Genomic DNA, 13,498 nt, shown 5'->3' with positions numbered 1-13,498 from the left:
GTGTGTGTGTGTGTGTGTGTGTGTATAAATAAATCAAAACAGTACATTGCTGCCATCTACTGGATACTACACAAACATTTTTTCACCCTCTTGAAAAATTCAGATGACTCCCACTACTGCTTGAGAAAACACAATCCCTTCCAACTTTTCAAACTGACGGCCATGTACTCAAGACTTCAACACTATCTTTAGGTTTTAAACTTGGCAGAAAACACTTTGGTAAAAAGCTTTTTAAGTTATGCAGAACACCTTGGAAATTAATTCTAAGGGCACTGAGGTCTCCTCCCACCACAAAGCACTTCCCATAACTCAGCAGCAAATTCAAAACATAACAAATAGGACACAGGAGAAAAATTTGTAAAGTGTTACAAAACCCAGCCATGCCAGATGAATAACACCACCAATTAATTTTTTTTTTTTTTTGCAATAGCGAGGGATTTATTAAACAAGAATGTCCATTTGAGCCTTGAAAATCAGTCATATGCAATAGCTGATGGTTAAAGTAAAAAAACAAAGTCAAAACCTAATACCCGCCGATAGGTCCTTGGGAAAAAAACAAAATTGAACTCAAACTGGCAGGCTTTAAATTGTGTAACATTCGCCAAATGCAAATTAAAGACATTTAAGTACTGAAAATGCTTTCTGTACTTGCATTATGCAAGTATCTCTTACTTCAAAAGATGAATTCAGTATGTTACTGATCTTTCTCTCCTGCAGATGTACATATACTCTATTTACACACACAAGATAACTTTTCTCAGCAGGAAAAGAGCAGCAATAAAAGATCTTTTTTTTGTCTACCTGATCAAGGGAACTCTGAAGTCTGTGAGATTCAGCAAGTGATTCTTGGATGAGGGCACTACTTGCTTTAGTCTGATTCAAAGATTCAATCAGATCTTTATTTTCTAGTATGTTGCCTTGTGATGTTGCAAGTGTCTGCAGAAAAAAAAAAAAAAGAAAAAAAAGGTCACCTATGTTACATTTAAAAAAAAACAACTGTGAAGTAAGCATTTTAGAAGCTGACATGCATATTTCTGAATAGTGAATGCAGGTGGTTTACTCCAAAAACTCAGATGATGTATTAATGAAGGTTGGAAAATAAAACTCAGGACCAAGCTCTCAGAATGCTGATTGACAAATTCTGAAACACGCTGTCATTAAGCCTTTCAGAATGATTTGTATGATCAGATTCTTCTGCACTAACATCCCAACAGCAAATACAAATCAGATTTTTTTTTTCAATTTCACTACCAATTTAGCCTGAAATTGGCTTCTTGCAGTAACTTGCTGTACCTGATCAATCATAAATTTGTCTTCCCTTGAAACAGTAAAATCCAACATTCCCATACAATTTTGTCCTCATTTCCAACTGAGAGATAAATATTAATGACTACAACATTCCAAGTTTTGTAATCAGAGATCCCTTCAAAATGCTTTTGATTGCCCCACCTCTTTCCTGAGTTCTCCTGTACAAATACTTTCACTTTTAATAGGAAGAGGGAAAATGAGTGATTCCCTGGCATTTAAGGTTTGCTTTTTTTTTAAACTAGCTCTCGGTAAACACATTTCATTTTGTGGTCAGACAACAACACAAAATTGGCTTTTTTTTGGTTAATTTTTACTCTCAGGTTTCATCTGAAAGTGAAAACTAAATGGGTTTTAAACACAGTAGACAGTTAATTTAAAGTTTTATCTTAAAAAAATAAAAATAAAAATATACCTGCAACTATATTAACTTACTAGGCTATGAAAATACCTTAATATGCAAGATTTGTAAAGACAGACAAGGGAAAAAAAAGAGCCATGAGCTTTCCTCATCTTAATGCAACACACACCTAGTATTTTAAAATTAAAATAGTTACTATATAGTTAAAAAAAAATCAGAAAGCAATGCACTTTAGACACCACATCAAAGATTCAGATCTGCTTAACTGTCTGCAAACTGTATTCCAGATCTGCTTAACTGACTGCAAACTGTATTCCCTATTTCCATATTTTAAGTCAAAATCAGTATTGAGCAAAATGTGATGGATTATTTTGTACAGCTGGTTTACAGGTTGTATATCCTGGCATGTTTTGAGAAGTCAAACCAATACTTCCTAGGATAGCACATCAGGATGTTTGGATGCAGAGATTCACCAGCTAGAATAGAAGAACGCACTAGGTTATCTAGTTGAAAAGAGTAGGACAGGATCATCTTGGTACAAGTACTAAGGGAGCCATCTAGTAAAGGTGACTGATGTACATATTTATATTTCTTTCTTACCAACATGCCCAAGTAAATAATACTTTTATTTTCTCAAATCAAAAATTCTGAGGGGTCATGATTTCGGTACTTTCTTTTTACATTGAAACATATAAAATATCAAATTTATCTTATTGACCTAACAGATACAGCAGGTAAATTTATTTTTACCTCCAAAAGAGATTCCTCCAGCTTAGCTAGTTGTATCTTCTTATCTTCTTCTTGTTGCAACAGCTTTGTCTTCTGCTCTTCCAAATTGGGCTTTTCATGCTGAATTGTTAAAGCCAAAAGCTAAAAAGAAAGGAGATTGTTTAATGTAGTAGAAGATATTTTAATATTTCATAATATATATCAATTAATCATATAGCATTCACTGTATACCAGTTTATAGTCTACTTTTGAAAGTAGACTTCTGAGGGTTTGAACAGAGAACAGGAGTGTAGCAATTAATCTCGTGTAACTCAAATCAATGAGTTTCTATTTTCATTATTGGACTTGCTCTTTGGTTCCAAAGTGCATAAAAACAATCTTCTAAAATTTTAATTTAGTATCAGCGTTGATTAGTATAGCGTTGATTTTTCCATTTATAGTTGTGTCCTATAAAACATCTCTGTGACCATTAACACAAACTGCACCATGGGGCTTCTACCACAGGCTGGATGTATCTATAAAAACCTATATTATTTTTACTCTAAATGCATACCTGACCTCTTAAGCCACTTCCTGTTGTCGTAAAGTTTACTTCCGTAACGATAGAAGAAGCATCAGGTGGAATGAAGGGATTTGGGTTCCTCGTTGATAGAAAAAGACGGAACTCTTCATTATAATCTATAATTTTTTCACCTATTTGTATAGCATAGCGGGGTCCTGTAGATAAAAAAAATATATGTATTATAGCCACTCTGATTTGAGATTCTAATCGTTCTAGAATTATCTGAAAATAATGGTATTTGTGTTATACTTTATACCAATAGGTTAAAAGATACTTTACAAATAATTTATAAATTATTTTTATAAAGAATAATAAATAAAAACGTAAGAAACATAAGCTATTCTGCATTGCTAGACAGAAAAATGCAATAGTGTAACAACAGTGTGTGAAAGTTATATGGTGAAAATTGACGAGTTTCATTTAATTATCACCCCCAATAAAAACGCACAAATGGCAAAAAATGGACTTGATGTAAAAGTAATATGAATGAATATTTGAAATCTTCTAGCAATGGCAGGAGACAAAACATCACAGAAGACACACTAGATAATTCTGCTTTTGTCTAAGAATCCTGTCATTATTTAAACATATTCATTTAATTTGCCATATAGGTATACCACTCTATAAAATCACATTTGCCATAAATACATATAGGCTAACTAAGATGGTGCAATATTTTCTGAATGCAACACCAAAACATCAGTCTTTATTTCTGAATCTGTTACATTTACTTGCAGAAATGTGATGCTTCTCTACAATCATAATTCCATTAAAATACTATTTTCTGTGATATTGTTATGGAGAAAGACTATAAAACTGAAGATGTTGGAATATCTAGTTATTAGATTAAAAGAAAACTGTTCCATTAAGAAATAATGTAAATTCATTAATTACTATAAATACACTTAATTTACTCACAGTGGGAAAAAAATAATTTATTCATTTTTGTTGTCATGTATTCAATCTATTTTTATACTATTGAGATTCTGACATTTCTCAATACACTTCTCACAAAATTAAACCATATATATGGCTTCTCACCACTCTCCTTCCACCACAGAAAATTTCCATTACAGCCATGTCAGAAAATAATAAAGTTTAACCGTCACGACTAGAATAAGATTTTTGCCTCCTGATACTAAACAGAAGGAAGAAAGAAATGGAACATTAAAAGTTTCAAAGTGAAAATTTCTCTTCCAGAGAAATTTCTGAGGTGGCAGTTAGGTACTTCTCTATTATTAGCACTAGGAGCAGAAGATCAGAAATGTTCCAAGTATAAATCTCTTGCTAAAACACTGGTACAGATGAAAAGCACATACCAATTTTGCTTCTGTGCCAAGGATCAGAATAAATTTGAGGCTTATGTTGTAAAAATGTCAAATAGAAAATGGAAGCTGTACAAGGACAAAGTAACTGCAGTATATAAATTCACATTTTTTCTTAACTTCATTTCATTCCAAGTAGTGAACAGATGCACAGTCATCACAAGCAAAATAATACAGAGAGGCCTCCACTACCACTTCCACATTTTGACAATTGTGCGCTTCATAGCCAAATGACTGAAATGGCTCAAAGAATGACCAGCTCTCCCAAAGAATGACCAGCTCACCCATTTCAAAACACAGCTCCCTGGTTTGGACTTGCACAGATCTAGAGTTAACGGAGTTCATATGGAAGAGGCTGCCTGAGGTATTATGAGCAATTTCCCTGAATAAACTTGTATTTTTGATTTAATCTGCTTTCTCCACAGTTCTGCAAACACATTTATCTCTTAATTTGATTCCTTTTGAGATGTATCTCTGATAATACTGTATCTCTGCTTTCCAAAATTCAGCAGAAGCTAGTGAAATAAAACAATTGTCAAGATTTTCTATCTGTCTCCTACAGAACCTTGAAGTCGCCACTCAGGTAGTGCTCTCAACTCTTACTGAGGAGAAAAAAAAAGTAAGCACATCTGTAATGGAAGAATGATCTAAACTAACAACTTGTTATTTTACAGACCTGTCCCCGTATAGGGGATAACTACATCTAAGAACTCCACAAATATTTTTATTCTGCTTCACTGCATCAGTAAAGGGGACGTATTTCACTGAATTCTATGACCCCTTACACTCCCATTCTAAAGTCACATCAGGCATAGATCTGAGCATCTTCTTTAGTCTTCAGACAAACAAAAGACAAAAGGCAACATCAACTTTCTATAATTCTGATTTCTAACTGCATAATCAGTAGTGTAATTTCTGGTCTATTCATTGTCAAAATTCCTAAGAAAGACCATGTGTTTGAAATTGCCATTAGAAATTAAGTTAAAATTTAAACTCTGCAAGAATTCATAAAGACGTTTTATTCTAATTCCAGTTGCAAAAAATCTTTAAATACTTCTCAGTATTTTTCAATTTAGCAAACAAGAGCATAACTCCAACATAACTAATGCACTGAAGTGTTAGCAGCATGTATAGTAGCTGCATATTAAAGAGGAAAAGACAACGGAATACTCATGGTTTCAGAAAAATCAGGTATTATATGATGTATATGGATCTAACCTTCACAAGGCTTGAACAAGCATTTTTAAAGATTTTGGTTTTTTACCTTGGACTACAAGATCTTTTCTTAGCAACGGATAGAGTACAGGTTCCACTCCATCCATTTCCTGTATAATAAGTGTTTTCCCAAACCTCACTGCCAGCTCAAGAGATGTTAGGAAGTTGGTGTCCTATGCAAATGAAAACAAATTTATTTGATTCATGTTATTTTGAAATATCAACACTTCGACAGCAGTGTTAAAGAGTGAAAACTCTATAGACACTTTTAATTCATTTTAGGAATGAACAGTAAGTCATTATACCAGGAATCTGAATATAAATATCAGTAGTATAACCAAAGAATTCTACTACATGCATCATATGGTAGCCACAAGTATTTAATTTAAATTCGTTTGATACAACTAAAGGATTGCTTCAGCTACTGGCATACAAGCAACCAATTTAACATGCCTAGCTCTCCTTGTGCTACATCAGAAAAAAGCAGGTCTGCAACAGGTCTTGTGTCATGTCTGTCAGGTGTACCTGGCTAGTTAGTACATCTCAAATATTAATAGGTAGCTGTGCCTCAAAAGGGAATCAAGACCTAAAGCCAGGATTCACAGATACTAGGATACCTAAATGCAGGCTTTTGCCTGTAGGTATCTAAACACACACTTGTTTTTTAAGATTCCATTAAAGTCAGTGGTGATCCTGGATAATGCAGTCAACAAGCCCAAAAGTTAATCAAGCCAACCTGCTAGCAGGTTAAGTATTCAACTCTTAACTAGTATTCTGTGAGTATCCAAAGTGCCTACATATGACTGGCACAGATCTCTAGAAGACACACATTCTGCTGAAGCAATACTCTGAGGCCAGATGGGATCCAATAAGGGACTTTAGAATGGCACCACAAGTTCGTCTATGTTTGTGCAAATGAAACAAGCCTAGCCACTCATGTAAACTGACATGGTGTCTTAATCTTGAACTGAAACCTATCCAAGTACTTCCAATGTAGATAATAAAACACAAAAATCACAAGGAAGAAGCATATACATACTCCCAAAATCCTATGAACTGCAACAAATAAAAAAAATATATAAATAAATACATAAATAATCTATTTTTAGAAATCTTTTACTATCTCTCTCCCAGCAGGGAATACTGATACTCTTGAAAAGGGCAGCACAAAGGGACAAGCTTGTAGAAATAAAACTACAATAATGCTGACCCTCAACTTTAAATACTCTGATTTCCTTCTTGAGTAAATGCATTATCAGTAGCATCTGATAGAATCACCATAAACAAAAACTGTGAGAAATTTAATGCTTCATGAAATATGACCTCATATTTGGTGATAGCTTTCACAACAAATAAACTGCTCTCTAAAGTCTGGAACTGAGGGTAACAAGCAGAAAAATATTGTAAGACCAAGAGTAAATACTGGACCTGCTGGTTAACAACTTCCAAACGTGATTCCTTCAAATGTGTCTTCAACCATTCTGTAGCCCGGAAAGAAGGGTCTATCAGAAATGGGCAAACTTTACTCTAAGAAAAAAATCAGAAAATTACATAAATCTATTTTAAGAATTAAATTGAATGGGTAAAACAAATGAATACTGCACAATGAATTAAGTCCTCTTTTATTTCCCCAAACTGATGTTATGCGCATTTTAATATTTTTTCATTAACAAACTGTTTAAAGAAACACTAATGACCTAACAACAAAATGACAGTAAACAACAACAGTATAAGAACAGTATAAGAACATTATTTTCTTGTCCTTTTTTTTTATTTTGTAAAATATTGTGTTTAATTCCAGTTTAAAAGATGCTGAACAAAATACATGCACAAGCAAAAGGATTTGAGCTGAGGAAGGGCTTGAAAAAGTTCTTAATGCACAATGAGATTTTTAGGAGCTCAATCTATTTAACTAAGAAAAAGATGAAAATAAGATTTGATTACAGCATATAAGTACTTTTGAGAGTAAAAAATCATATTTGTTGAAGAGCTTTTTAATCAAAGTGAGAAAGTAATAGCTAGATCTAATATCAAGATGATAAAGCAAGACTTATTTAAATTGGAAAAAAGCTGTAACTGGTCTGTGCGAATTATTAATCATCCAAGCAAACAACCACTGGCAAATGTAAATTCTCCTCTCCTAAATGGTATTACATTTTTATTTTCTATCAGATAGAAGAAATAACTACATTATAACTGCAGTATTATGTTATATAAATGTGCAATTGCATAATATGTGCATTTATTGTCATATATATCTATATGCTATTATGTGGTAATACTGAATCATGGTTATAAGTACAGTATTATAATTTATTATAATTATTCTATCTGGTATTAGCAACTGGCCTTAAGTGAATGGCATTTTATGTCCTATATCACAGAGATAAGCTAATGATTAGCTTTAAAGATTTCAGATCTAGATATTTTGAAAGGCATCTGCATATAGCTTTTTACTTTTTCAAGACCAAAAAAGTATGAGAAATGATACGTCAAGTGCACACTTATAGGACATAATCTTCCTTGTATTAGTGTTTATGATTAGTAATAGACTAATAGCAGGTCTTGTCTGTTCAACATCTGGAAGAAAACCGTAAAAGCAGAAAAATAAAAAGGATGTTCTTTCACTATATATTTTCCTTTTGGTACGGAGTACCCAGAGTTAGATAAATATTTGTTTCTCTGTGCATGTTTTATGGTGCTAATAAAACAATGAAAATGAAATTGTTCAAAATTCCAGAAAGCTATCATGTTACTGAAATTTGTAGAAATTGAAATACTTCTAAGATAAGATAGAAAAGCAAGTTTACCTGCAAGATAACAAGAGCATTTTCTATTGAAAGGTCATCTGAAGGTAAGCCTTCACTTTTCCAAACTAACTCCTCACTTTCTGTGCACAGGAACCGCCGTAAATCAAACTCTGATAAATGAAAGATCATAAGTTTGTGCTAATATTTATAGCTTGCACATTTTAAGCCTTCATCACTTTATATACAGTGGAGAGTCTGCCTTAAATCAGTGCAGGTCTGTTAATTGCCCTTACATTATTTCTTGAGTGTACTGCTATTTTCTATCTGATGTTTCCAAAAAAAATGATGCTGTTAACACAGATAAAAATGATTACTGAAAAACAAGAAGCATTCAGAACCCATAGGCAAATTTCCAACATTTAATGTGAATACTTTCATTCATATAAACTTTACTTTTTAAGCAAGGGCTATGGAACAAAATCTTAAATATATATATATATAAGTAGTTATAATCTTAAGAAATAACAGAACAATCCTAAGAAATAGTTGTATCTGTATGTATAACTACTTCTTGAATAAAAATTAATGTTGTCATTTTTCATATGGGAACACCAAGACAAAGGAGTCTGTTCATCAGAACTCACTGGCATTTCTCACTTTCTCAGTCAAGCTGACTTACACACCCACACCCACACAAATTACTTTCAAGGCCTGCTGATTTGGTCCATTCATCCAATCTGGTTTTCCTCTGATCCTCAGGAGCAGCAGAAAGATAGGTAATAAATGCAGCTGCTAACTGAGCTCTCTTAGGCAACGTAGACAGTTCATCTGTTATCTCTGACACCTTCAAAAAAAAAGAAAAATTACAAAGTGTGTATTATAAATAAAAACTATGTTAATATTTCTCATAATTCATTTAATAGTCAGAGTTACATTGTCTGCCATTAAGAATACAACTGAGAATGAGTTTCTCTCCTTGCATTTAAAGTATCTGTATTTAGCTAACTCACTGCAAAATATAAGTGAAAATATAAGTGAAAATGTGAGGAAAGATTTTTAACTCTCAACTACAATGTGGACAGATGTTTCTAAGAATTTAGCTCCTACAAACTATGGATTTGATGAACACTTCAGGTTGTCACTTGTGAGCAACTGGATAAATCATAACATTATAAGAAAAATAAGAATATGTGATCTTATAGTATCAGCTAGTGAATGCTACTCATAATACGTATGTACATACCAAATACCGTACTCAGAAATTTGATTCACTGAAGACTCACAAGATAAAATACATTTAACATGTACCTTTGAATAAGCTACCTGCAATTTACCGCCTATGCTTTGAACTCTTCTAGTATTTTGGAATAAAAATACAGCATAGCAAAACAACATAGAAGACTGCCATAATTGCCTTGAAAAAGTAATGTCACCTTTGCGTCTAATCAAACTGACCTTAAAAATAATAAAAAAAAAAGGCTTACACACACAAGAAACTTTTTACTACTATCTCCTTACTTTAAAGGGAGATGAACACAGCATTTTCAGCACTAAATAAAGCACCATCTTCAACATAGAATGACTACCTGACTACCACCCACTATTCTGCTAGGTATGCTAATATATCTACACCATACCATTAATAGAGCAGGGTATACTTCTAAAGAGAGGGATAATGTACCAGGGTGAAAAATGTGAAGGGTCATTTTTAGAACTCAGGTTCAAATATGCCCATACCTTACTGCAGCAGATGGAGTATCTAAAAGGCTACTTGCAAAGGAAGATCTTCCTTTTCCTTCAATCCTGCTGGTCATCCTGTGAGAGTATTCATCCAATACTAACTCTAGTTCTTCAAAATGAAGGCATTCAACCTAAGCTAATTGTTTATGCTTTTTCTAATGTCTATGAAGAGACAGGCAACTGTCTCTCAGCAGGGATATTTATCCCATCTTAAAGTACCAAAGAAAGCTAGGTATCACTTTCTGGAGGTGGCAGCTATTTTCAGCTTATATGTATCTTGGAGTTTTCCTTTTCTGCTTCTGACTGAAGAGTTGTGTCCAAACAGTTGCCAATTTCTCCCAAATATAACATGATTTCACTTTAAAATAGTTATCAACATATCAGCTATAAGAAGTATGCTATGAAAATTTTCACTAACCTGGGTGCTCCATCTTTTGTGTTCCCTATCAAGTTGATTTATCAGTACCTCTGCAGCTTTCAATGTTTTCTGAGCTTTACTTAGTTCTGCTTCAAGTTTTGATGCTTCAGTTGTTCTACACTGGAACCTGTAAAACAATTACTGTTTAAAATTGCTGTCACGAACTACTAAATTTATGGACAGTTACTTCAAAGGCAGCTTAATTGACTGAACTTGTGAATCCCTCACTTATGGTTCATGAAGAATACAACAACAATTGTTCTTTATACCGTCTTCTACTCTTTGGTAAATGAGCTTGTTAGACTTTCCACTAACAAAATTTAGATACACAGGTATAGACTATAAGGTCTGAAAATCATTCCTTCATCTACTTAAACAGCATGACTTTATTTTAGTGGTTGATATTTTGTTCCGCACATAGTCAGAACAATAGCAAACTCAACAACATGCTACAAATCTGTAACTCTTTGGTAAATATTCTCCTCTAAAGGAGAATATTGTTTAACTGTTAAATTTAAAGTCCAATACACAGTACTCTATTTTGTGAACAACTCTAAAACAGCAATATGCCCCACACAACAAGCAAGGTTTGGATATTATGTTGTAACATTTAACACCTTAATAATTTAATACTTATTTACATTAGGATAACTAATGCATTTAACACATAATCAAAGCTTTTAAAATTAATGTATTTAATTATAAATAGATACAGCATCTGAGACATCATTATATAGTTGAATGACAAGAAGAATTGTTTGGGTTGGAAGGGACCTTAAAGATCACCTTCTCCCAACACCCCTGCCATGTCCAGGGACATCTCCCACCAGACCAGGTTGCTCAAAGCCCCATCCAGCCTGGCCTTGAACACTTCCAGGGATGGGGCATCCATAGCTTCTCTGGGCAGCCTGTGCCAGGGCCTCACCACTCTCTGAGAAGAGAATTTCTTCCTAATATCTAACCTAAATCTCCCCTTTTGTAGTTTAAAACCATCACTCCTTGTCCTATCACTACACTTCCTGATAAAGAGTCTCTCCCCACCTTTCTTGTTAGGCTCCTTTTTGGTACTGGAAGGCCACTCTAAGGTCTCCCCAGAGCCTTCTTGAGATGGACAAGTCTAGTCCTAAGAAGACATTGAAGTCATCTCAGATTTAAAAGGTGAGACACACACTACTCTATTTTTGATATCTGCTGTGTCTACACTGGAGGCTTCCAACTCAGTAGTAAGAAACAAGTACTTTGAAAGAGCATTCCATCTGATCAATGAGATGACCTGCTGCAGATAGCCTAAGTATGGCTTCTTCTGATTTATACATCTCACAGTGTAGAGAGGTGCATTTCATAGAACCAGAGAATCATAGACTGTTTTAGGTTGGAAGGGACCTCTGGAGGCCATCTGGTTCAACCCCTGTTCAAGCAGGGACACCCATAGCCAATATCTCAGGACCACATCCAGGTGGCTTTTTAAGATCTCAAAGGAGGAGACTCCACAGCCTCTATGCCAGTGCTCCATCACCTGAACAGCACAGAAGTGCTTCCTGGTGTTCAAACAGTACCTCGTGTTCCAGTTTGTTCCTGTTGTCCTAGCACTGGGCACAACTTACAAGAGCCTGTCTCAGTCTTCTTTGCACCCTCCCTTCAGGTATATATTGACATTGGCAAGATGCTTCGCAGAGCCTCCTCTTGTCCAGGCTGAACAGTCCCAGCTCTCTCAGCCTTCCCTCAGCCCCTCAGTGGTGCTCCACTCCCTTCATCATCTTGGTGGCCCTCTGCTGGACTCTTTCCAGTATGTCGGTCTTTCCTGTAACGGAGGCCAATAACTGGACACAGTGTGGCCTCACCAGTGCTGAGCAGAGGGGAAGTATCACACTTGTCAATCTGCTGACAACACTTTGTCTAATGCAGCCAAGCATGTTGCTGACTCATGTTCAACTTGGTGTCCAACAGGACTCCCAGGTCCTTTTCTACAGAGCTGCTTTCCTGCTGAGTAGCCCCCTGCATGTACTGGTGCCTGGGGTCATTTCTCCTCAGGTGCAGAACTCTGCACCTCTCCCATTTATTTATAATAAATATCATTATTCATACTGTAAATTCATCAATGTTTTTATTTATATCTTGAAATAAACAAACACAACATACTTATCTTTCAGTTCTGATACTTTTTGACCAACAGAGTTCAGAAGATCTTCCAACTTTTGTTTTCTGCTTTCAGTTTTCTTGAGATTACTGAAAGATATAACGCTTATTTTAAGAATATGCATCTCGAAAAAAAAAAAAAAGGGTGGGGACTGTAGCAGAAAAATTGTTTATATACAGATAGTCCAGAGATAATTCTTGTGATTTGTATTAATAAAAATCTGTTTTCATGTTTAAAAGCTTTGAGTAATTCTTATCACATATCTTTAGAAATGCAAACCAACCACATGCAAGTGTATTCTTAAAGATCAGATCAAATTCTTCCAATATTTTATTTTAAGACAATCGGTATATATTTCTCAAATTACAGATGGTCGTAAGAATATTTCATATCTTTGTAATTACAAGGAGAAACCGACACTGATTAGTGATGCCTGAGGGAAAAAAAAAAAAAAGAGAGAGGAACCACACTTCTTATAGCATAGCTTTCATTGGCAGAGTACTTTTTAAGCATATCTGCAATGTTCACATCTCACAGACGTATTTCAGCATAGACTGGTAACTAGTGATTGGCAAGAAATATATATATGTTACACACTTTTTACTGTCTCAGCATGAATATTTTAATACTTGTTATTGAGCTACAGTTTCTTATTTTTAACTAACTTGAGTCCTCTTAAGTCTCTCCTGTCAACAATGGAATTGAGAACATTTATCCTGAAATAGTGTCTAACTCACGCTTCCAAGCCAGCCTTTTCTTTTTCCAAAGGTTGAATTCGCTCTAGGACATGGGAATACTGGACATTGGCATTTACCCAAGCAGCCAATGGAGCAGCTGCAACACTGGCTCGTTTAGCATTCTGAAAAAAAATCAGTAACAGTAAAAAGCAAGTCTTTTAAATATGATGTACATGAGAAATACAAGATAAATAATTGCAACAGATTTACCACTTATCA

General features: G+C 34.5%; 1 protein-coding gene across 4 annotated transcripts in view; it reads right to left on the bottom strand.

The window, feature by feature from the left end:
* Window positions 1-13,498, bottom strand: part of DYNC2H1 (dynein cytoplasmic 2 heavy chain 1) — a 170,378-nt gene that overhangs the window by 95,341 nt on the left and 61,539 nt on the right. For all 4 annotated transcript variants that reach the window (XM_068670205.1, XM_068670216.1, XM_068670225.1 and 1 more), the window contains exons 59-68: window positions 13,280-13,401; window positions 12,545-12,631; window positions 10,406-10,532; window positions 8,950-9,091; window positions 8,308-8,417; window positions 6,926-7,024; window positions 5,547-5,670; window positions 2,949-3,112; window positions 2,417-2,536; window positions 802-936 (exon numbers count right to left, since the gene is read on the bottom strand). In XM_068670205.1, coding sequence (XP_068526306.1) covers window positions 802-936; window positions 2,417-2,536; window positions 2,949-3,112; window positions 5,547-5,670; window positions 6,926-7,024; window positions 8,308-8,417; window positions 8,950-9,091; window positions 10,406-10,532; window positions 12,545-12,631; window positions 13,280-13,401 — 1,230 coding nt within the window. The remainder of the gene's footprint in view (window positions 1-801; window positions 937-2,416; window positions 2,537-2,948; window positions 3,113-5,546; window positions 5,671-6,925; window positions 7,025-8,307; window positions 8,418-8,949; window positions 9,092-10,405; window positions 10,533-12,544; window positions 12,632-13,279; window positions 13,402-13,498) is intronic.

Source organism: Anas acuta, chromosome 1, assembly GCF_963932015.1.
Source record: "Anas acuta chromosome 1, bAnaAcu1.1, whole genome shotgun sequence".
Lineage (NCBI taxonomy): Eukaryota > Metazoa > Chordata > Aves > Anseriformes > Anatidae > Anas > Anas acuta.
Note: the sequence above shows the minus strand (reverse complement) of the source record. Positions and strands in the feature narration are given on the sequence as shown.